At 45.5% G+C, this 24,687-nt stretch overlaps 1 protein-coding gene across 3 annotated transcripts in view; it reads left to right on the forward strand.

The window, feature by feature from the left end:
* The window catches only part of MYO1D (myosin ID), a 158,192-nt gene that overhangs the window by 106,303 nt on the left and 27,202 nt on the right, over positions 1–24,687 (forward strand). Inside the window, exon 22 of one of the 3 annotated variants that reach the window (XR_013941524.1) lies at positions 4–24,468. The exons of 1 other annotated variant lie outside the window; for it this stretch is intronic. Coding sequence is in view for 1 of the 2 variants with exons in the window: in XM_080565090.1 (XP_080421216.1) it covers positions 4–34 (31 nt within the window). In the remaining variant the exon portion in view is untranslated. Of the gene's footprint in view, positions 1–3; positions 24,532–24,687 lie in introns of those variants that run through there. One more of the 3 variants, XM_080565090.1, reaches the window with a different exon arrangement.

Here is a 24,687-nt window from a genome sequence, read left to right on the forward strand (position 1 = left end):
AAGGGAAGGAAGAGGAGTCCGAACTGGTGTTTGAAAATCCATGGGTGATAGCGTGCTCTTAACCAGCCATCCTTACTCCAAGGAAATAACCGTCCCTCATCAGGCAGAAAACCTCCGCACAAAGGAAGGGTGTTACAACTGCTGGTATCAAATTAATCTGTCACTTAAGCTTTGTGAATGCTATGAAAATTATCTCTTGCTGACAATGGGTGTCAGCAGCGCCGGCAGCCGGGCTCGTGATGAGCGCTCTTTAACTGGAAGTTTCCATCTATACTGGGGGGTTCTCGTAGGCTAGGCAAGATCAAAAGGAGTTGAGCGCTGCTTCAGAAAACCGGGCTGGAAACAAACTGCTTCTAAATTGCTATTTAATGCGATTTGTCCTTTGTCACCACTGCCAACTAACCCATGTTTAGTTCTGATTCAGCCGTGCCAGTGGCTGACACCATTGTTGTCATCGGCTGAATCCTGACAAAGGGCTAGACTTTATTCATATCAGATTCTTCTGTAACATTTTTTTTCAGTGCTTGAGTGGAGCATAAATAGCTTTGTTTTTATACAGGATTTCTATTCATAACTTCTAGTAAAACGCTGCTGTTGTCTGGGAGGAGCCCTAGCCTGCAGTTAGCTGTCAGCTTCTAAGCACCAGGTACTCAACCCTGCAGCAGGGTGGTGGCAAAAGGAAAAACAATTTCCTTATTCAATAAAATACATAAAATGAAAAAAAAAATAATAAAAGCTTAATTTCTCTAACCTTGTCTTTGTGGCTTAGAAATTTTTTCTAGGATTTAGCTAAGGTTTGCCTTTGGCTAATTTACGATCTTCATAATCACCTCTGGTAATTCCTGTGCAGGTTTGTTAACCACACAATTGTAACTGGGATTAAGAAATGACAGTTTTTCTTTGGAAAATACATTGTATAGATGAAAGATTTGTTGCTTTTGGTGACTTCAGGGCATGAATAGGAGGAGTTCTAGCACCATGATGAACTCTTAATGTTCTCTTTTTAAATTTTGTATTATTTGGGAAAGTTTTCTTCAGCTATTGATGCTACCGAGCTTATCTAGAGAACTGCCGTGCTAGAAGGGAACTCATTAAGGCAGTCAGAAGAGGATTGTTTCCTTTCTTAAAACTCATCTTCCTGATGCTGTTGCTGGAGCAGAGCTCATTCACTGTCTCTGACGTGGGTCCTGAACCCCCTGACCAGGGAAGCTTTCCCTATCTCACATCCTGGTGGAAAAAGTAGCCTTTTGTTATACTTCTCAATACGTTCCTGGCACAGTGCAAATAACTTTGTCTCCTGCAGTCCTGGATTTATGTTGAGAATAAAGTGAGCGCTGGAGAGGGGATTGGGCTCTCAAGAGGCTGAGTTTAATCTTTGCTGCAAAATTTTGAGTCCTTTATTTGCGTACTTGACCTCTAAATCTAAAAGTCAATTCTTTTGTCTGATAACGTAATAGTAGCAATTTATTATATTTTATGATATTCCATTGAGTGTGAAGAGTTTTACTGGTCAGCTTTTCTTTCCCAAGTCCTACTCCCATTGTCAACACAAATTCTCTCTGAAATTCACTGGAAAGAGAACACCACTGTGGCTGAAACACATTCAAGCTGCACACAGATGTCGGTAGAAGGTAACTGATACTGTCCGTTTTGTAAAGAGCACCTAGATGCTAAAGCTCCAGGCAGGAGTTCGGGGTCCTCCTGGGGTGGACGGAGATCTTGGTAGACAGAAGTTATTGGAGCTTGATGTTCTTTGAAGGAGATGGAATTTCAGTGTTTGGGTGCTTGGTGTTTTCTGAAGTAGTTTTGTGTAGAGATTATTGAGGAAGTGTTCTTCAGGGCACATGAAATAAATAATCATTGATTACTTCAAAAATTTAGAACCATTTTTTTGCTGTAACCATAATTCCAATAAAAACAGTTCCTCAGTGACCTACAGTTCCTCTCCAGCCCCAGTTTGATGTGTCGTTAACTAATGATGTTTTCTCTTATTAGCCTTTTCAAAGTGTTATTTGAGGTGCCCAGTTCATTCCTCATCCCCAGCTGGTGGATGCACTGGGTTAAAACAGATGAATCCTTTTTCTTCTTGGACTGTCTATGGCAGGAGGGTGAAACTGGAAGGATTATTTGTGTTCTGGGGAAAAAAAAAAAAAAAAAACAAAACACATTTAGATTATCAGAAGCTGTTACATGTTTTGCATGTCCTAGAATAGAAAAATTCAAACCCATCCTCCTCCTGCTCTTCCTGCTGTCTAGGTGTTATAGAAGCCCTCATGCTTCTAAATGTGAATATTTTAATATTTCAGAGCAGTTAACATTTTCTCTGCCCTTTTATGGGGCTCTGTCCAGTTCCCTACTGTCCTTGAGAAATTGATGATCAGAATATAGAAATGATTAAAGAAATCACAGCTGAGCAGTAATCGTGGTGCAGCGATGTGGAGTTTCTGCATTCTCCAGCTAGCGCACCAGCCTTCCCAACTGAACTTCCTTTTTGATGCCGCGTGCTGTGGATTTTCCCCAGAGAAGGTATCATTATGTGAACAGGTGAATGGGAATGTTTCATCTTATCAAAAAAAAAGTTCCTTATGGGTTTTCTGCTGTGTCCAGTGTATCAATTTGTACACTTTCTGACCATATTATTATTTTCAGTCTTAAACTACAGCGCTTGGCGTTCATCCAAGACTCTGAAAGTTTGAAGCAAACCATTACCTTGCCCGGGGTTAACAAACAGACATAAGCAGAAAGCATCTTCTAAAAAGCCATTGGTGGTGCACACCGTGCAAAAATCCCAGGTCACATCTCAAAGCTGAGCGCGGCGCTAGAGCGTTGCACGGGAGCAGCCTGACGTGGAAGAGTTGCGCTGCCAGCTGTATGTATGTAGCTGCACAAGTAAAGGTTGTAAATACTGATGATCTTGCTGTTGGTTTAATTCTCAACCAAAGCATTGGCTACCTGCTGTTCCAAGAGCCTTTCCTCTCCAGTAAACAGATGGCCCCACGTTGGCTGTCCCTACCAGGGCTTAGTTTCACCAGCAAGTCCGTATTATCAAGCTGTCAAAGGACCCATCTGCCCCGAGCAGCTGTCCTGGCATCCGCCGGCCTGCGTGCTGGGAACCTCCCCGCTCCACAAATCTCAGGCATATAAAACTTTTATATTTTTGTTTTATTTGGGGAGGGGTTGTAACTCATGCCATCTGCCTCATGCTTAAGCAAAGGAACACTACGTTTGAAAACAAGCTACTAGAGAAGTAATCTTCTACACTCCCCTTGTAGTTTGTAGTCTGCTGTAACTAGACCGAGCGTGTTTTACTTATCTGTTTTCAAAAAATGCAGATTTGGACTCAAAATGAATACAGATGTATTTTTGGTCTAAACACAGAACTCACTCACATCCCTGTGCCTGCTCTTCCACTCGCTGTGACATCTCGGCCAAATGTTTAACCTGTTTCCTCCCCGTTAGGTGGGATGCTGCTGCTGGCCGGCCATGTTGCGGTTGCCAGCATCCAGGAGCTGCTAGTTACAAGCCTTTGGAGACTAAAAATGTCTCATAGGTGATGCTTAAATATTAGCATAAGTTGATGTGTTCGCCGTCTGTTTACAGTGAGTCACTTACGGGGTAGTTTTCCTCTGTGTAGTCTCAATACTTCTGATTAAAGGTGCTGAGTTCATCAGCTCTGTGGAGCAGCAAATCTAGACCCAAGCTTCTGGACAGCTTTGCCTTTTAACTGCACGCCTTCAACTTCTGAGAGATCTGCTAAATATCAAAAAAGATATTTTTGTGAGGGTAAGGACAAAAAATTGTTTTCAAGGGTTTCATATTTTTAAAGGAGTGGAAAAATATTAAAATAGACTTCCTAGTTTAATGTTTGAAACAAAGGGGTAATATGTGCATTTTCTCTTGAAGTCTTTAGATATTTGATAAACTTCATCAGAATAATTTCTGTTCTTTTTCACATTCTTGTATAAAATAAAGTATTGTAACAGTACATATTAATGAAATTTTCCTTCCAGTTTCCCATTTTACAGCATCTTTGGCAGAGCCAAAAATTTCTCCCTTAAGCTTGCTTTCTTTCTATTTATCTATCACCCAGAGCACTTCATCTTGTGAACTCAGTATTTGAATTATTCTCAAAAAGGTGCCCTGTTTCTGAGACTGCTTTCAAAAGTAATTAGTGACTTTTGTGCATAACTACATATTTATGGGTAGAAGGTTGGTTTTGTTTTGTTCTCTAGAAAGTGTGAAGCATCTGTCCGATAAAATCTGGATGTGGTAAAGAAACCCAGCTTGGTACTTGATATTTTTGAAAATGTCTAAGGAACTTAATTTTTAAATGGAGACTAAAATTTGATAAAATACTGGGTCCCAACAATTTCTCCTAAAGATAAGGTCAAATAAATTAGTAATTTAATGTGGCTGTACTAACCTGACTTTGCCAACAACAAACTAACCCCCAAAGAATAACCTTTTGATTCTTGACAAACTTTACAGCTTTTATTTTTTCCTTTTACAGTGAATTCAGGACTTAACATCTGAGCTGAAGTTTTACAGCTCATGTTAAAAAGCAGGCTGGAAAAAGACAGTACAGTCTGTGGGATCAAATTCGCAGTATAAAATTGAAGTATATCTACTTAATATATTACGCTTGGTGTATTGCTCTCCTTATAAATTTTCCCTTTGCAGCTTGTAATTCCGCTGCTGTGTTTCTTAGTCTAATATCTGAGAGAAATATGTGCTCGCGTGTTTTGTCCATGGCTCTAGTCTAGTGTGCCAAATTCCTAAAAATAATGCTGTGTTGGTTTTTATGTAATATCAAAAAGATTTGCATAACTGTAGTTATGATAAATTCTGCGGTTAGTTTTAATGTCTTGGCTTCATTTCAGTCCTTCAGATCCCTAAATCAGTTTTGATTTGCCATTGCTTGAACACTGCTTTTTTCCTCTGCTTTTCAAAAGAGAGGTGTCAAGAATGATCCCAGGTAAATTTCCTTATAAGAATGAAACTGTTTGATCCTGTCTGTCGCTCGGTCGTTACATGTAATAATTTACTGTCCAAATAGTATGTTTTGATGCTAAATTAAGTAGGAAGGCTAAAGAAATACAGGAAAGGAGAGAGCTGGTGTGGAATCCCCATTCTGCATTTTGTACCCAGTGCCAGAACCTCCGGTGCCTGTAGCCATGCTGATGGGTGATCTCTCATGCGGGGAAGGACCGATGGATGGTGTCTCTTGCTCCGAGGGCTCTTGCATCCCAGCAGGTGCCTGTACTCTGGGGAAGATGGCCTTGGGTGACCAGATCGTGCCCTAGAGGGCTTGTCCCTTGGCGATGCAGTGCTTTGGTGTGTTATACAGCAGTGCTGAGGACAGGCCCTGAGAAAAAAACATCTGGCTTTCTCTCTTAGAAGGCATACTTTCTTCCTTTCTAAGGTGCTATCTCTGGCACCCCACAGGGAGCAGAACAAAGTGTAGGGCTGCGCAAAGGGTTTCTCCTTCAGCAGCGCGTGTTACTGTGGCTTTCCATTGCTCTTCATCAACTTCCAGTGGAATCACACATGTGCTGCGTATCAGTGTGCTTGTTTGGGTTGGGTGGCACCTTCGAAGCATGCAAAGTCCTCAGGAGCTCATGTGCAGGACCTGCAGGGCATGAATCCCCAGGAGCCCCTCTGTGGGGGATGCTGCACATCCCAGGAGAGCTGATAAATCTCTGTCTGGTGGCTCTGAACCCATCGCTTAGCTGGAGCTCAGGCATTTCTGTCCCCAGATGTGGTTGCTGGATTGTGCCTTTGTGTATCACGGGCTCCAGAGGACAACACTGAAATGAGCTGTATTGTCCCCGATTTCTGCACCATGCTGCAGGGGGGGCAGTCGTAGCACTTAGGGATGCTTGAAACAAAATCCACGTTATAAAATGTCACCTTAAAGAATCTAGCCTTAAAATGTGCTGCTGGCACCAGACTAATGGGGCACATCATAGTTAGAGCTCTGAAGCCTGGAAATGATCAAAGTGATACACTGTTTTGCCTTAAAACCTGTTGGTTTTTTTTTTTGAGGCAGAACATCAAGTACTCTGAGAGATGTATGTGGGGAGAGACTGCAGATGATCACAGCACAACAGCTGCTTTTCTTTGGAAGAACTAAATGAGTTCAAACCCAAATGGTGGTGTTTGAACTGCTGCAAGGAATGTCTGCCGTAACCATTCCGTTATTTAAAGCTTCGGTCAGGGGCTCCAGTGCTTACCCTGCTGCCCTGCTAGAGCCAAATCGCGCCGTAGCTGCCTGCTGACGAGGCTCCGCAGTGTCCTTCGGGTGCTTCGGCTCAACCTGCCTTTTCCTGGGAGCTAAATGGGAGCGGCTGCGATTATACATGCCTTTGGCATCTCCGCAGCCTTCAGTGGACAGCTATTACGGAGAGAAAAACAGTGAGCCGTTTTCTTCAAATGACACTCAGTGGTTTGATAAATAGTTGGCAAAATGCACTTGATATGATGGGCTCGTTACCTGTGTGCCCGCGTACCGCTAGGCAGGAGGAGAGGTTTTGCTTCCAAAGACCTGCCCTCTCTGCAGTCTGCAGCTTTAGCTGGGGATGAAGGGGGTGCGTACACTCTTCTGTTACGGCTGGTTTTCGTCAGGGACTTCATTTGGCTGCTTCAGTGCCGAAAGGTAAATGAGACAAAAACAAATCGGGGAAAGCCCAAACAGCACCTACTGCTTCCACCTTCTGATCGCATCTGATGTTGCACTCTGCCTCTAAGGTGGACAGGTTTCTGTTTTCATTGGCTTTTTTTTTTTTTTTTCCACTGATGAGGAAAGATGAGGTGGAAGTTGCTACAAGTGCGCAATGGGCATGGTGAACAGCCAGGTACTCAGCCAGGACCAGGAAACTCCTGAAATGCCAAAACTTTCTAAGCCACTATATTGGAGAGTCATTTTCTGCAATGTCCATCTCTGCTCACATCCCTGAGGACCTTGAGAAAGCTAGCACCGTCTGCTCTCACACTACTAAACAATTAAGCTTTAGAAACAACGTGCTAGTTTGTTTTGTTAAGGCAGAGCTGAGTGGGATGTAAACTGCAATTTGAAATAGCATTACATGTCTCCTGCGCATCTGAAAATGAAACCAAACTAGTCTCTTCTTCCTGTTCATGCAACCACAATCCAGTTTTTATTGAATATTTGGGAGCGTCTTGCACTGGTGTAAGCTGTTAGTCGTATTTTTCCTTTTCTCTGCCCTCTCCAAGCTCCCTCTCCTGCTGAATGGCACCAGTGCCACTCAGCCCCTGCAGACTGGCAGTGCTCAGTGCCAGAGGGGAAAGCGCTGCACAAACACAGGACCTGAGCAGCTTGCGGGGCTGTTCCTGCTCTGAAACCAGCGGGGTCCTGTGCCGCACACAGCAGGAGAAAAATATCTTGGAGCCAGTGCGCTGCACCTGGATTCCAGCGCGAGAGCAGCACAGAGCCCTCTGCCATGAAGGCTTTCAGGAAATGGCAGATGATGGCTTGTCGTCCTTCTTCTGGGGTTTGAGCATCCGCTGCAGTTTGGGCCTCTATCCACACGGTGAAGCTATTCTTCTGGGCTTGGCACATCCCTCCATTTGCGGCTGGCCTTGGCTTCCCAGCGCAGCAGCAGAGAGGCATGGTAGGAGGCAGCTGCTCTCCCGGGCATCCTGCCTCTCCTTGTCCCATCCCTCCTCTGTCCCACCCTTACGCAAGCACACAGTGATCCCCAGACCTCGTGGAACAAAGGGACCATTTGGTTTTCTTTTCTTCCCAAACCTTCCTCATTGTTTTGTTTTGTTTTGTTTTTCTCCAAACACACTATTCAGCAAGGCAGGGGGGGTGTTTTGAGGTTGATTTCCCTAGCTCAAGAAATCCAAGGGTGGGAAAGGGAATTAGAAAGAGAAGAAGATAATGCTGCAATTACATTAAAATCCCCTTGGCATAGAATCCCAAGCTACATTTTCCCATATTCCTCATCAGTAGACCTCTACATACCCATTTCCACAAGGCAGAGCAAGCAGCTGCTGTGCCTGGCGAGTCCTAGCGATGCTCTGCATACAGCTCTGCTAGCAAGCTCATGTCACAAGCTTTGCCCATGGCAGAGGTAAAAAGTTGGTTTCAGAAAGGTAACAGGCACACATTTTCTTCTAAACGTGATGCCCATCTTGCTCCTCTGAGAACTGTTTACTCCCAGCACTAGCGTTTCTCTCAAATAAGGACTCCAGTGGCTGACAGCAAACAAAACCAACAAAAAAAGATCCATCTTGATCATATTTACTGCTGACCTACTTAAAATCCTCTTTCCTCATCTCTTTTAGTGTGTGCACTAAAATGCTGGCTAGCTTGCAATCTCCAAGGAATTGCTAGCAGAATGATAATGAATGCGAAATATGGGCCCTCATTTGTTTAACAGTAGTTTATGAAAAGAAATGTTTTTGTTGCATCATTTAGATTTTTTTTTTTTTACTTGTGATGTATTGTTCCCATCTTTGGTCTCCCTGCTCAGAAGCCTTTGTGTTCTGATTGCAGGCAGTGTTGTTGTTTGAAGAGATGCCATTAAATCACAGGATGCCTTAATCTTTTCATTTTTGAGGAAAATTAGGCTTCTAGCTTCTATCCTGGAGAGTCTAAGCAGTGCTGTTAAAGGCCTGTGTTGAGCATCATTTTTTCTGGTGAAAATGATCCAACAGAGGTGATTGTTCACTAAATGCTTTATATTCACTCCGGTGTATTTCATGGGGCTATTGTATTCAGGTTTGCAGTCCAGGGTAGAAAGTTGAAATGACACCAGCATGGTGCATACTGCACCTCTCAAGTTTTCTTTTTCCTAGTTGTTCCTCTGTACACATTCTTTTAGAGGAAGGCTTGCATGCTTCTGGGTATTTGCTCACCCACACATCAGGCCAGTGTTGCTAGAAGGAACACAGTTACCTTAGCGTGTGCTCATGTCTGTGTGGATACTGTGATTAAACTGTCTTTTTTGGATGCTCGCAATTGAATGCATACATGCTATGGATAAATTGATCCTACCATTACAAAGGATATCAACAGGATGATACGGACATCTATTGAAACACGTGTACAAGGAATCCCACCTAAAGCACTCCTTTCTAGTGAGTTCAGTTTTTATAACTGGCATGTCATGTTTTCATGCCAGTCTAAATTCCCTTATCTCTAATCAAAAGGGAATTTCTAAGCAGATGCATAAAAACACAACGTGAAGTTACCACTGGGTGGCTTCTGCATTTGTTGGCACCTGGCACCTTTGCATTATTGGAGCTAAGCCGCGTTGTCTTTAGGCACACACAATAAAATAAGAATTATTTGGACTGCAAGAAGTTTGTTTTCTCCAACTTCTTGAGTCCAGAAGTTTGAGAGTCTTTTCCATTAGGGTTTATTTTCATGTGTTTTCATGTCTGGCATGTATGAGATGCTAAGGGAGCATTTACCATCTTCTCCCAGACAGTTCTGGGTCACTGCTGCGTGCTGCATTCATACGGCTAGGACGTTGCTTCTGTGCTGTCCCTACAGGAGGTGACAGTAATAATGGAGATGGGGGGAGAGGAGGTAATTAGCTCCACTATACTGGTAAAACCACTCAGTATCTATGGAAATTAATTCAGTTTCTGGCTCCAGGGCACTAGCTTAAAATTAGACTGTAAGTAATGTTTTGTTCTCTTTTAAGTAGTGAGGAGGAGCTGGTAGGGACAGCATAAACACGAAAACAGTTTCATGCTGTTGGAGATGCAGACTGCTGATTCAGGAGGAGGAACCTCATCCCTCAGTGCAACTTCTTAGTCAGCCCCTGCCTGTGGCTGTTGTGCACTGTCCTTTGGGTGGAATAACTTCTGCGTGATTAGTGCTCTTTATAAAGTGAGCTAAAAGCCTTTGGAGTGGGTGCCACTGCCTCGTTAGGGAAATTGGGGTGCATGTGCCTGTTTTCAGGCACGGCGTGATGATCCTTGTCACTCTTATATGTGGCGCTCGTAAACTGGCAGGAACTAAATAGGGATTGAGCGGAATAGCCGCCGGAAAAGTTCTTGCCACGAGACGTGGCTCACTGGGAGAAGGAAAATCAAGACTGCAGAGAGAGGGATAGTGTTTGCCTGGGTCTGTGTCCACAGGAGTTAATCTGGGCAGATTAAACAGAGTATTTAAAAGCATATAGTACGAGCAGCAGACAAAACATGCAGAGGGAAACAGCTTCAATGTTGTTGATAGGAAAATCTTTGTTGCAATCAGTGAGCTTTTAATGTATACCGCCTTCATATAGGACAACTGACCTTACGGCTGTACAGACTCTGATGGCTGATTTCACCTTAAAATGCACATAGAGCATGTTCCTCATTAAGACGCATTGATCAGCAGAAGTGTCTTATCTCCTTATCTTCTTTAATTTCACTTAATCTTCCAGAGCCTGTGGTATAAATTAATATCCCTAGTCCACAGGGTGCCTTGCATAAAGCATTTTTACATATAAATGGCACAATATATCATGTAACAGAGATGTGATTCATAGGCTATTACATGTTAAATCTTAGGTGGAAACCTTGGCTAACTAATTTATACAAGGTAATTAGATTCTGAATTAAATGCACAAAGGATTGTTTTTCCCCTTCTTGCTTTTCCTTGTGTGAACTCAGATGACGAGCTGATACTGGCAAAGAGAAAAGTGTTCTTCCTTCTCTGGCACCCCATCTGGATAGCTGCGGGGCGCTCTCTTGGGGCAGGCCAGGGATGATTTGTAGAGATGGCTTCATCCTTGCCCTGTGCCCTGCTGGGTGTCATCTCCCTTCCAGAAATCCTTGGTTTGCAGTTGGGCCTCGGGGGGACCGTTCCTTCTAACAGAAATACGTCGTATTCACGTTTGCATAGATCACTTTGACAGCGTGCGATGTTTCATTGGCATCTTTGTGATGGAAAAGCACAGAGCAGCCAGAAGCACTCAAGCCTCCCGTCATACTCCTCGGCCCCCAGCAGCCCCCAACCCCTGTCCCACAGACCACAATCACCACGATCTCGTGAAGGTGCTGGCCAGAGGATGGTCACACCAGCCAAGGTGGATCCCACAGGACCTCAGCTGATGCCCCCGGAGCTGCGCTCGGTCACTGTGGATTTGGGCCGGGTTAGGGGGCTTGTGGCTGGCTTCAGCTTTCACTTCTGTGCTGTCTGTGTGCTGGAAGCTGAGCCCAGGCTGAAGGTATTTCCAAACCAGGGAGCCCAGACCAGAGGCCGCCTGCCACAGGCCTGGTTCCCCCACGGCCCCGCGAAGGCCGAGCGAGCTCCTCACCGTGCTCAGGAAGAAGGTCGGCCTTCTTCAGCGTGACCCCGTGTTAGGTGGGACAGCAAGGCTTCACGCTGGGATCTTTAGCATTCCGCATCAGTAATCCGGATACTGAACCCAGGGTAATATCTTGTTCTAACTGCAATTTTAAAAACTCCAGACCAGTCTCCAGAGCCAGCCAGCCCGGCTATTTTTAGCTTGGTTTCCCAGGGAAACATGGTTTTATGTGGCTGCTGCATCCTCAGATTTGACAGTGAGGAAGAGAGGTAGCAAAGATCATTCTCTGTAAGTTTCATGACGATCACTCATTTTGATTAAAGAGACAAACTCTGATCTCCTGCCTTTTGCTGCGCAGAGATGTTTCGGCTGCCCTCCATCCTGGTGGGAGCTGCTGCCTTGCTGCTTGCTCAGCCCAACAGGAAAAAGAAGTTTCACGGTGTGGTGAGGGGAAGCACGGAAATGCAAATCTGGGTGCGAGAGGCAGGGACAGGGTTTATTTAGGAGTATTTATTTAGGAGAGCAGGCTGTAGTGCATTCCTGCACTCATACTTCACGGTCTCAATGAAAGCGCAAAAGATGCTTTCAGGGTGCCCTAGAGCCATGTACAGGACATTACAGCATCTGAATGGATTTTTTTTTTTTTTTTAACGTAGGAAAGGGCAACAGAAGTATCTTTAGTGCCTGAACCCAGTGGCCCTGGACTTGCTAACTTGCTGGCCACATGCGGGTTAGGCACCCTGGCACTGGGGGGCTTGGTGTTAGCATCCAAATCCACACAGTCACACTTCATCCCAGGAACTTTTGAAGAGGGAAACACTGGTGAGTAAAACACTTAATCATCATAGATATGTCACATCAACAGCCAGCAGGTGTTCCGTTGTGCTTTGCTGAGAGTGTCAGTTTGGGGGTGATACAAGAAAGGATCTTACATTTTCCGGAATTAGCCAACATAAGGTGGAGATCACCGCAGCACGTGTTTTCGTGCCTTGACTCAAGCATTAAATGGGGCTTTGAAGTAGATTGAACTAGTAGACGGGAGTGGAATTCATTTGCCCAAGCACAGGTGTTCAGTGCTGTCTTTGAATGCCTGGCGGTGTGTCAGGAACCTGCACGGAGTTGGTGGTCGGACACAGGACCTTAGACTTCTGCTTTTCTGCAGTGGCACCTTGGGGCAAGGGATGTACCCCAAGGTCTCTGAAGTAGCAGTAGGTGTCTGTGCTAGGAAATTAACTCCACCATTCATCTTGAAATCTGAGCAGGAAATGTCTCCACTGGTTTTAACTGATACTACTTTGGGGGAAATGGGGTAAGGACGCGATTACCCAAAGCATTCATCAGCTACATTTGCTTAAGTTGTATGCTTGCAGTTTGGAGGCATATGTGTTTGCCCAGCTGCTGGTCGGGGTTGAGTTTGGCTCAGACTGGAATTAATTTGCTTTACAATCAGGATTTACATGAAGACTTTTGAATGTTAAGAGTCTTCTTGTGCCTTGCCTGCAGTTCCACTGGTACTGTATCTTGCAAATCAGCTAGGAGAAACCATGAATGGTAAGACAAAGGAGGAGGGTGTATGTGGCTGAGCTCAGACCACGGCAGAAAAATCAGCTTGGAGGGAGTTCGCTGAGCAGAAAGCTTTGGCGAGTCCAGTCCTGATACCTTAGTGGGCCTGAAGTGCTCAGCCTCACCGCACGCTGCGCTAGCATACGCTATTGCAAACAGTGGATGCTGGGGATGTGTCACGTCATGCCTGACAGGGAATAACGTGTCAGGATCTCCCACCGGTGTGAAGACAGCTCCTGCAGCTGTGGGTTGAGTGGCTGAGTAATTGCACTGCAAATGATGGAGTGATCAGTGCTGATGACTCCTCTCTGTACTGGGGGCTTCAGCTTTGCTTTTCACATGTGTATGAAACTGAAAAGAGGTGCTTGCGTGGAAGCTGCCACCCCGGCAGTCTGCTGCTGGTCGCAACCCAGCAGGAAAATCCACTCCACGGGCTGCCAGCAGCACCCAGCCACTGGGACCTGTGGGGGAACTGGGGCAGGGAGAGGTGGGGATTGAAGGGCACTGTGAAGCCCCCATGTGTGCAGGAGCAGGATGTGCTGAAGTGCCAGCTTAGGGACGTGCAGAGGCATGTGTTTTTATAAAATGTGAAGTATCCAGTGTGATTAATTACTTTGAGGTTACACCCAAAATTCTATTACCACCTCTTTCAGCTGTGACTGCCAGGCCTGAGCCGTTTTTTCTCCATGAGCACGTTACAAACACCAGGTCTGCTTCTCTTAGCGACCTTGCTGGTCTTTGCTCAGCGTGCAGTACTTTAGCACAACAATGTGTACCAGAGGGAGGATGGGGGATGGAGCCACTTGTAAAGCGGCCAGAGATGTGTGGCCTTGAAGATGTTTTGATGCCGGGTGTTCCTGTATGCCTCCAGCATTTCCTCTTCAGGGCCAGGTAGCTGTAAATGCAGGTGCTTGAGCTGCTGGTGGTCAGTGGGTGCACCTGAAAGCCAGGGGGCTTTGCTGCTGGGCTTGCATTTGGACCATTGATCCTGTCCCTGGGATTAGAGGTGTGCTTTGATCCTATTTGTATTGAGAAAGATAGCAAAATTAGTGACTGGTACCGAACCCACAGGGAGTTGGTGCTGATCGCTCAGTGTTCGTAAACTCCCTGGGACTCCGGATTCCTTCTGGAGGGTTGGCTGCTCATGCAAACTGCATGTCAGTTACGATCACGCATCTTGTAGTATAGCTAATAGCAGTGTGTTCACTTTGTTGTATGCTTGTATTGCTAAATACAGTGGCTGAGACGGCAGGATGGCCAGCACTGACCTGTTTTTTAGGACGGTTTCTATTTTGGAAGACTTGGAGATAAAAGCTGTCTGTCTCTCAACCTAGCTTCTAAGGGATGCTCTGTTTGCAGGAGATTGTTCCCTGATAAGCTTTGGGTTTGGTTAAAGAATTCAGCCAAATTTAGCTTGATGTAAATTTTATTGCAGATTGGAAAGAAATTCTTAAGAAATACTGGTCAGCAATGCTCTGTCCAGTGCAGTGTTAGAGTGCAACCAGCATTTTTCTTCCTGTGTGTGCAAATCAGCTTCAAGCCTTTGTCCAAGGAGGAATGTAAAAGTATTTGTGGAAGTCGCATAGCTTACTAAGGTAGTTGGCACCAGGGTCTGAACGCTTGCACTTGCCTAGCCTGGGCGCAAGAGCTCCTGCCGCAAAACCCAAGATCATTGACTGCTCTTGCACAATTTCTGCACTTTGATCTGTCCATGTTTTACCTTGTTGTTTTTGCAGGGGAGGGGAGGTTACCGAGCTGCTCTGGGACAGCCCCCAGATGGGGATATGCTGAACCCCAGCAGCCAGCCGAGTGAGCCAGGAGGTAGACTGGGGTGCTCAGTCATGCTGGGAGCACTGGTGGATGCTTGGTCTTGGATTAACTTCTAACCTTTGAGCTTATTAACCCAGAACCAAACCAGCTTCAGTCCTGGGGCAGAGGTCGTTTGTGAACAGTAAGGAGAGAAGGATTTATAGGACATAAGCCTGAAAAAGGCACATTACAAGTTAACGTTGCATTAGTGTTTTCCCTCTGGAAGCTGTGCTTTTTAACAGAAGCACCCATCGCTCTCAGTGGCCTCTCTAGCAGCAGTGGAGCAGATAAAACGAGGTTGCCCAAGGACCAGATCCTCTTTGTCTGAAGTACCACCACTGCTGGCACATCAGCTGCTTCCTCCTCTTTGTCTGTCCTCCCACAGCATCGCCAGGGCAAGTGCCAGAGAGCTGCAGGCGCTCACTTGACTGCAGCCAGCAAAAGGGATGTGGAAAGGCTGAGTTTGGCTTGCCTTTCCATCAGCGAGGTATTTATTTTGGATATCTCTGGCAGTTAATTTTTCACTTAGCTTGTGTATTAGTCTTCTGTCTGTCAGCCTTGGGGCAGAGTGGGGACTGACAGATGGACAGGCGGCGTGATTGTGCCAGCGGAGGTAACCGGGCTGAGATGTGCGCTGCTTTTGAAAAAACAGAACTGTATTTCCTCTTTCACTCTCAAATATCAAACGTCAGCAGAGATGAGTTTGGAAAGGAAAAGGTTAAGTATACAACAGCTTTGTAATTTTTACCAAGAGGGGTTTTTTTAACTGTAAACTTTCAGGGGAAAGTCCTTTACTTTCCTCCACACTTAAAAAATGTCAGCTTCCTCCCAAGCAGAATCTCTGCCCCAAAGCACCGCTTCCAGCCTCATCGTCTACCAGCCTAATTGTAGCTGCCTGAGCGAGCCCTGCGAGCCCTTCTTCCTTCGCTCTTACCTGGGTGACCTCACGGTGAATTGGGCTGGGTCAAACTGAATTCTGGGCGATGAGGCTTTGGGTTGCTGCCTGTTTTTGTGTCTCCTTCGTACATACCCTCACTCACAGCGTGCTCGTCTCCGTTTCACGGAGCACGTGGTCTGACCTGAGCTGGGGACCTGGGCACCCAGGCTAGGATTTTAGATGGCTGAGAGGAAGCAGGTATGAATGTCAGGGGAGAGGAAAGGCTAGAGTCTGTTCAGTGAAGGATTTGCATGCCGTGGTGAAGGGGGACAGCGACCAGCTCTGAGTGCTCTGGGTCCTTTATCTATAAGGACAACTGTCTTGAACATCTCATTTCACTCCCCCATGCCAAAAAAGCTGTGTCAGTACAGCTGTGTGTATACAAAAATAATTCTTTCAGTGCTGTGTCAGTCACTTCATGCATCTTCCCAGCTCAGGCTGACAGCTATTCCTGGGAAAGTTTGTATTTAGTCTGAGCCTTGCTGAACTGAATGCCTCTGCGGGGTTTGCACGGGGTTAGTTAAATAGCTTTAATTAAAATGGAGTTCCTTTGTGTCTAGACAGGTTGTGAATGCAGGTGGGTTTCATCGTGTCACCAGCCGGTGAAGGATCTTCAACCATAGCTCTACCTGGGATGACGCATCCGCCCCATCTCATTTGAGGCGTGCCGTGCTTTTTACCCAGACGCTGTTGAAAGAGGGCTAATGGGCTTTGTTTCGTTGTTTCATCTGAAGCTGTCATCCTCTTGTTTCCTTTCCAGCAGCCTCAGAACTGCTTTTTCAAGGTGCTTGCCCAGCTGGAATATCCCTAAATATGCATAAAGTCCCAAGTCACGTATTCACAGATTCCCATAAGCAGAGCACACCAGAATGTTTAAGCAGGGGCTATATAAATTATTAAACAAAGGTAACAAGCCAATGAAGTGGTGGTAGGTGATGAAATGAAGGTGAGGAAAGAAGCAAATTAGATCCCTGATGTGTAGCTGCCCTTTCTGCAGCTTCTGAGGCATCCTTGCTGCTAATGAATTTGATTGCTTTGGCTGTGTCAGCTGAAACACCTTCTGCATGCTGGTGTCAGCGGGTGTTGTTGCTGTTGATGGTAACAATGACTTGGAAGAGATTTGGTTGTTTTCAGACCGCAGGTATGAACGTGTGATTATGCATAGTAGTGTCTGCTGATTTTCCAAGCAATGAATTTCAAAAAGGGCAATAAGAGCTTTTACTGCAGAACGGTTGAAAGACGAAAGGCTTTTCCAGCCACATGCTCCCTAGGTGCCCCTTCGCCCCTGGCATCCCTGAGACCGCTCATCTTATCAAGTGAGCTGCAATCAGCTTTCATCCTGTGACACTGGGGGAAGTAACAAGACAGATACTTGCCTGTCTTGAACGTAAAGATCACCATCTGATTCCATTTCTGTTGCTAAGATGCAGGACAGTTTTACCATCAGCTTGGTTCATCTATGTGCACTGTTACTCACCCCATTCACATCGGGCGTGCTTGAGGACAGCGCTATAGGAGGAATTTTATTCACAACCACAGCGTGCTGTGCCTGGCCGTGGCTCTCTGTGTTCAATCTGATATGTGGAGCAGTAAGGCCACTTAAGTTCTTAAAATATTTCTGAACGAGATGGTGCTGATCTTACCCTATATAGCTAATGAGATGGAATATCAGTAAATCCATTAATTAAATTCGCAAGCTCATTTCTAAGGAAAGAAGAGACAGGAGGGAAAGTGCCTGGGACACAGGGCTCGTGCATGGCTCCCTGTGTCGACAGCCTTGTCGGCAGACAGGTATCGGTCAACGTTCACGAATTTTTGCTTTGCTCACCTGAGTGTAGGCTGGGAAATTCTGACATCACCAGCTCGTCTCTCTCCAATTCGCCTGGGATTCTTATCCCTCTCAGCATCCCTGGAGGTTGGTTGCCAATGATGTGTTAACTGCATCTCCTACTTGAGTTCAAAGGAATTGGGTTAATGAGCGTAAAGCAGCAAGCAGAAAGTCAGCCATCAAATTATATTGGCGCTTGTTTGCTACCTACTGAATTTCCCACTTCATCTGTCTTTGATCCTTGTGATGCAGGCAATTAAATACAGCAGTGATAAACATAGAAAAAAATATGGCAACCTTACAAGCTAAATTTATTCCTTTTCTTTTGTGTTATGTGGTCTTCATATAAAGCAAGAAACTGTATGAATGAGAGTAGGGAGGGGAGACAAAATTAGTGGAAAACCTTTTATCTGAGGAAACAAAGTAGATATGGAGAGAAACCCTAATATCCTAAAATCCTCAGGTTCTTCAGCAAGCTTGGAAAAGAGTCAGCAGCACAGCCTGTCAGAGGAGCAGCAGCTCAGGAAAGCCTCTCAGAAGGACAGCTAAATCAAGGAATTGAATTTGGCAGCCTTGGGTTTCACGCGACCGAGTGAGATCCTGAACTGGGGCACAGGCAAGATGCTGCTTCTGTCCTAAAGAGCAAGATCAGGAAAGCAATATCAAAATAAATAAGGCTAGAAAAAGGAGCTGCTCTCAAGTACTGCCGTTTGTGTGCTATTGCATCGTGTGGCTGATGGCATTAGGCCTCTGGATCAGAAAAAGGATGCTCTCTCCATCTGTTGCTGGAACAGCAAGCAAGGTAGTACAGACTGACCCAAGAACCAAACACTTGCTTTCAAGATGTTTAAATATTCATTTTAAGAGCATCCTCTGCCTCTGGAAGAGAGGCACAAATATATTGGGGAGTTTCAGGACAGCAGCCAGCATTCTCCAGCATAACGGCCTGCAGCGTTTCTGCAGACGCTGGGAGCAATGCTTTGCTGCAAGGTTGGCCCCATGAGTGTTTAGTGAAGGAGTGCCAAAAAAAGCTGCGTGCAGAACAAGCCAGGGAGCCGGGGCTGTTTGTCAGCGTGAGACACGCTGCCCTTGCTGACAGGCTGCCTTTCAGCTCCCGTGTTTGCCTTGGAAAGGGCTTTCACCAGCATGTGAAAAGCAGCATGTTGAAGCTGCGCCGTGTCAGATTTTCAAATTCGCTTTTAAAGAGAAATATCTGACAAACTTGTGGTGTGTTGTTTTCATTTCAGGCTGCTGACAGTGTCCACATCCTGTGTTTGGTTTTGCTACATGTTGTCAGCTTAGCTCTAGAGAGCAGGAATTAGAGGTCAAGGTCTGACTGTAGCACAGAAAGTAAGAGTTATGATTGCGGGCATCTTAATTGTAACTCTTAATTTTTTTTAGCATCATTAAAAATACTCCGGGAGCTTGTGGAGCAGAGCACATTCTGTAACTGCATGTGTTGGGAAAATATATTTTTGCAAAGAAAGGCTGTTCTGTTCTGCCATGACTCAGGCATGGTGATTTAGAGCACAAATAGAAATGATACAGCACAGAGGATGTTTCCTTGGTAAGGAAGGTGACGGTGGGGGCGTGCTGCAGTTTCATATCCTTGCACATTAAAGTATAAAAAATTTTAGTTTATGCAAATGTTTCACTTCCTCCTCATATGGCATCGGTAACTTAACTGATCCCAACACCGGAGATGATACTATCACAAACTCTTAAGATCTAGTCAACAAGATGCTAGCATTTACTTGAACACTATTAATAATCTTAACTGACAAAGATCTTTATCTGCAAAGCCGCATAATATTAGTTACATCTTGTCTTTGTAACGGTGCAGCCTATTACAACCGGTTATCAGAACTTACATATGGGATTTGCTCTTAATATTTTGGATTGAATTATCTTTCGCAGCCTTGACTCAGCTCAGCGTGGAGGCAGCAGCTCGGCTGTGCCGGTGCTCGGGAAGGAGCTGGTGCAGCCCTGCGAGCAGCCTGCCTCTGCCTCTGCCTCCTGCTCAGCATGAGCATTGCAACAGCGCTCGTCCTTGCTGCCTGAGCCCTGTCTGCGGTGTCGCGTTGGTATGTCCAATGCATTCTACTGCAGTCATCAGCGCACTCGGTTTAATTTAGATGATTATGAATTAAGGTACCCTTAAGTGTAAACACAAATCCAAGCTGTGTTTTTTCTTTTTATCTCCGTGTCGTAGAACGATGCTGTAACCAGCCTCATTTAATCTGCAAACACGAGAGCTCAGATGATGCGGGTTAAACCTCAGAAGTGAATACAGTATTCCAAACAGCCGGCGGGGTCGGGCGGCTGCTGCACGCCTTTGGTGCCCTCTGAATCTCCCTTGTGCAGGAGGCAGCATCCTCCTGCATCGTCTGCACGGCCTCTGGGATGGGGAGAGGCCGAGGAGAGGCCATGCCTTGCGAGGTGTCCCCGCCGCACAGCCGGGGCCGGCTTGCGATCTGGCCTTTCTAGGAAACAGCTGGACCAGAGCCAGCAGGGAGGGACGGGCAGGGGGAAAGCAGTGGCGAGGAGTACAGATGTGCCCACGGGCCCCCCAGTTTGGGGGGAAAATGGCATTTCTTTGTGTGGCAGCACGGGCTGGCCCCGCTCGACTTGGGGTGACAGCGCGTATGGGGCCGGCGGTCCCCGGAGCGGGGGACGTTGCCATAGCTACAGCAGCATCTCTGTGGCCGGCACCGCGATGGGGACTTGAGGAGTTCGGTTCTGCGTCCTAAAAATAATCATAATCATAATAATATGGGAACGGCTGCACAGTGGCGGGGGGCTGACGAAGCCCCGGTTGGTGGTGGGAGGCAGCCGGGGGGTGGCTGCAGCCCCTCTCGCGGCACAGAGACTGCCATCAGGCTTCCTGCAGCTTGTTCGGGAGGAGGAGAAAAAGGAGGAGAAGGAGGAGGAGGAGGGCTGCGGAGGTGCCCGCCTGCCTTCTCGTGGGCTGGCAGGGAGGGCATCTTCTTTTATTTTTAGCACAGTGTGTTTCAGCACGGCGTGCTGAAGAGAAACCCTTAACATGAAAATTACTCAGTGCTCCAAAAACTCCCCCTCATCATATGCAGCTGCGGCAAGTTGGTGGAGGCTCTTCAGACCATACAGAAATGGAGGAATAGCACCAAAAAGCCTATTTCTCAGAAATACCGTGAATTAATTTGGATGTTTCTTTCATAGAGAGTGATATAAAAACCAAAGTCATCTTGCTTCGCAGACGGTATTGCCAAGCTTTAGCCTCGGCTGTACGACTGCTCAGCACCACGATACAGCATGCACAGAATGATTCTCCCTGCAGAGCCTTACCAGAGGGGTTAAGGTGTCATTTCCAATTACTGTAATAGTTCTCTCCCTTTCCCTCCTGTAATATTTTCTCTCCCCTACTGACCAGAGCTAAAGCAGAGGAGACAAATCTCTTCCTGCGTATATAAAGGTTAAATTTTTACAGCGCACCTCACAACTGAATGCTTTAACACATGGAGGCAATGCCACTGTCTTGTTAAAAATAAGCAAACTCCCCCACCTTAGTTGTGTGGCAGTCACCAAAAAATACGTCTACTGGAGCTCTCAACTGCAATTTAAAAGTAAAATTAAAATTTTGTTTTGTTTGTCTGGTTTGACAAGATTTATTGAAATCTTTCATTATGCAGCAGGTTCAAGACAACCTCTCTCCAAAGTACACATACAATTTAGCAAATGAAAGCCTGAAACAGTTTATTATTAGAAGGTGGGTTGGATTTTTTAAGGCTTGTACAAGAACATATATCATCTTGTACATTTTAGATATTTTTGCTGAAGCTATTAAAGTCTTGGCAAACAAACCTATTATTAAAGCAGTGATTTAGGCTAAGACAGGATAAATACTTTGAAGTCTATTTAATTGAGTTATTTCACTTCAGAACTCAATCTCAGGCCTAAGACTAAAAAGAATTTCATTCAAAAAGTTTAGCTTCTGCACGTTTGAATGTGCCTGCTTGTTGAATGTCAGAGGGCTTTAATGACGTGTCACCGCGGGGTGGGCTTGTAGCAGCCCCCTGCAGCACCGTGGCACACAGCAGCACTGGGAGCAGCAGCCTGCAACGGGAGTATTCCTCCTTTTATTGCCTGTATTATAGGCTGTGCGGTGGAAGTGTTTTATTTCCTGTGTTGCCTCCGTTGCATCTCATTCTTTGTAATAATCTTGTGTGGAAAAACAGAGTGTTCACTGGCTTCCTTTGTATCGCATCACTGGAAGCTTGAGATGAGAAATAAATGTGAGCTCTGTTCGCATTTATGTTCAGTTAATGCATCAGCTAAGGGGAAGTTGCTGCTTTGGTGTAAACTGAACTATATTTTAATATAGTCCCTATCATGTTTTTATTGTCCTGTCATTTTTTTCCTACTGCTCGTGTTACCATGTCTGCCTGCATGATTTTCCGTCCAACGACACATACACCTATGTTCTCCCAGCCTGGCAAAGGACCGTGTTTTTCCTAGATGCTTGTCTCTGTCCCTGCAATTAACGTAGCGTGTTTGATTTGACGGGCAAGTAAAACTACGTGCTGAGATGAAAGCAGGTGGCGTGTTTGTCAGAAGAGAAGTGATGCACTTCAGATGCATCATGACTCTGCTTTGAAACACTTGCAGTTGCAAGCCCGAGCCCGTCACGTGTCATGGTGGCAGGGCACAGTACAGGTAGCGCCGGTCGGACGGGGCTGCCTAAAGCAATAGCCACAGCAGCCTTTCTGGAAGGTCTTGGTTGGACGCTGCTTCCCCAGCGAAGTCTCCTGTGCTGCCTGAGCTTATGCTACATTCACTTTTTTCTTTTTCTTTTTCCACCCTCCTTTTTTTGGACAGTGGTCAAGTTCTCCTCTGCCCCCTCACTGTGTTCTCTCCGTATAATTGTTGTGCCAGGCGTTGGATGGTTTTCAAAAAAAAAAAAAAAAAAAGAAAAGATTTTGGTAGGCATTTTGGTAGGACTGCACCTGTGCATTCCAGCTGGTTTAGAGAGCATCCTTCCTGGCGTGGAAGAGGTACGCGACATGGGATGAGCTGCAGGGGCTTACCCCATGCCTGAAAAAAATGTGAGTCATCCCATTTTAGCACAAAGTGGCACCTCAGAGTAAACCCCCAAGATTTGATCAAGGTTGTTATTAGTGATGGCCAAAATCTGTTTGGTTGCCTGCCAAGGGCTGTTTTAAGTAGAGTAGAGATTAAGAATGCAAAGTAGATTATTTTACCTTGGGCATTTAGGCATTTGCTTAGCAATATCTTGCAAGAATATGTGCGAATGACTGGGTGCCCATTTGTCCATGTCAACTCAAGGCCAGCTGGTCAAAACAGAGGATCTGGAACTTCCCTAAGGCAGTGTGTTAATACCCTCCCCTTCCCCAAAATCCTACATGTAGGGCTTCAGGAAGTATGGTGCTCCGAGCTAATTTCAGTCAAACAGGTAGGAAAAGACTGATATTTATTTTATACTGTTGTTTTTTAATTTCTGCTGGAAAGAAAAACAAGCTGTGTTTCACGTTTCATGTAAAAGTACATGCAGGATACCCAAGTTGAATTTGATTTGGCAGTGTCAGCTTTGCCCATAGCTTGGATCAAGGTCTGATGTTTTCTTTTCCCTTTCCGTTGTGAAACATAAACCCATGTTGGCGATTGCTGATAGCCTCATGGTAATTCCCCAGGGAGCTGCAGCCGACGTGGTTGACACTGATAGAACAACCTTGGCTCCCGAAATTTGAGCCAGTTGTTTGAACTGAAGCATAACATGGCATTAGCTTCTCTGCATTTAATACGATAAACATTAATTGTCAGCATCAAAATTGGTGTAACCCAAGCAAAAATGTGGGATAACGTAGAATTCCCTTTTATAATCCTCTACTGTTAGGAAAGGCATATCTAGGAAGTGGTTCATTCTCTCCTGAGTCTTTGTATGTTCCAATTTCTCAGATAACCAAGTGATATCTCTGGGATAATATGAATCAAAATAGAGCAAGGCTTCCAGGTAGAGCTGTGAGCTCGGCGTGCTGTTCCTGACAGCGCAGTCAGTGCAGCTTTTGTGGTTCAGAAACTTCCCAGAAAACCAGGAGTAAAGAGGAAAAGAAAACTGCTGCCATGAATAGCGTGGGGTTTGGGGACTTTCTGTTCTTTTTGCTGCTGCTTTTTCAAGGTATATGCTAATACTTCAATATTAGACTTTTGGTGTTTCTTCTGTGAGTTATTCCTTCGGTGTCCTGTCCCTGAAAAAAGGAATGTGTTGGGGCCACCTGCGAAACGTCCGTGTTGGAGAAATGCTTGCTGTAAGCTTGGCCGTGAAGCTGCATGTCAATAAATCCTCTCCAGACACCTTTCCTCCAGAGTTGCTGCTGCGGACTCCTGGGCTGCTTCAGGACTGAGCTTTCACAATACTGATTTTAAGCTGAATTCCTTTCCTTGGAAGTGTTGATTTTTTTTATTTTTATTTTTATTTTTTAAATCAGATTTCTTCTCTACAGAAAAATGGAAGAAAACAGAAAGGCAGCTCCTGGGGTGTGTTGCTTGCCGTAGCCATAGGGTTGAAGCACGCTGCTCGTGTCTCGCAGCTAAGGTTGGCGTTACGTTCGGGGTACTGAGGTGATTCAGAGACTACAGACACCAAGGTCACAGTGGAAAACAAAATCCCCAAAAGCTTACCATCTTCCAAGCAGAAAACTTTCAGTTTTCTTGGTCTCGATGAACTTCCTCAACTGAAGCTTTTACTCCTCAAAAGCTAAAGCACAGATAATGCCCTAAGAAACCCGTGTAAAGGTTCCTGACTCATTCAAAGGCTGATTTCTTTGGAAACTTTAAATCTGCTCAAATCTGGGCTTGTGGCCCCTAGAGAGAATCTCTCAGGGGCTCTTTAATCCTAAAGTGCTCTCCAGGGTTGCCAAAGGAGGTGAAGCAGAACTGCACCCCAGCTGCTTGAAACGACATGCTGTGCACCACCATGCAACCGAAGTGATGCAGCCAACAAAACTGGGAGAAGCTAAAGGCAGTATCCAGCCTGATAGCCTGAGAGAGAGAGTTCTGTGAAGGTGTGTGATTTGGGAAGTCCCTGGTAATCCTTTAGGGAGAAAATCAGTGGCAGGTCATTTAGGTCTGTGATCTCGACCTGCCAATCCACCTGTATTGCATTATGCTCCCAGAACTTTAGGATGCAAAGGAAAAAAAAAAAAGTCTCCTGACAGTAATCAGGGAAATTGTTTATATTTATGACAAGCAGGATTTCTAACGCCAAGAATTTACTCGCAGCA

This window comes from Anser brachyrhynchus (assembly GCF_964034855.1).
Source record: "Anser brachyrhynchus genome assembly, chromosome: 22".
NCBI lineage: Eukaryota > Metazoa > Chordata > Aves > Anseriformes > Anatidae > Anser > Anser brachyrhynchus.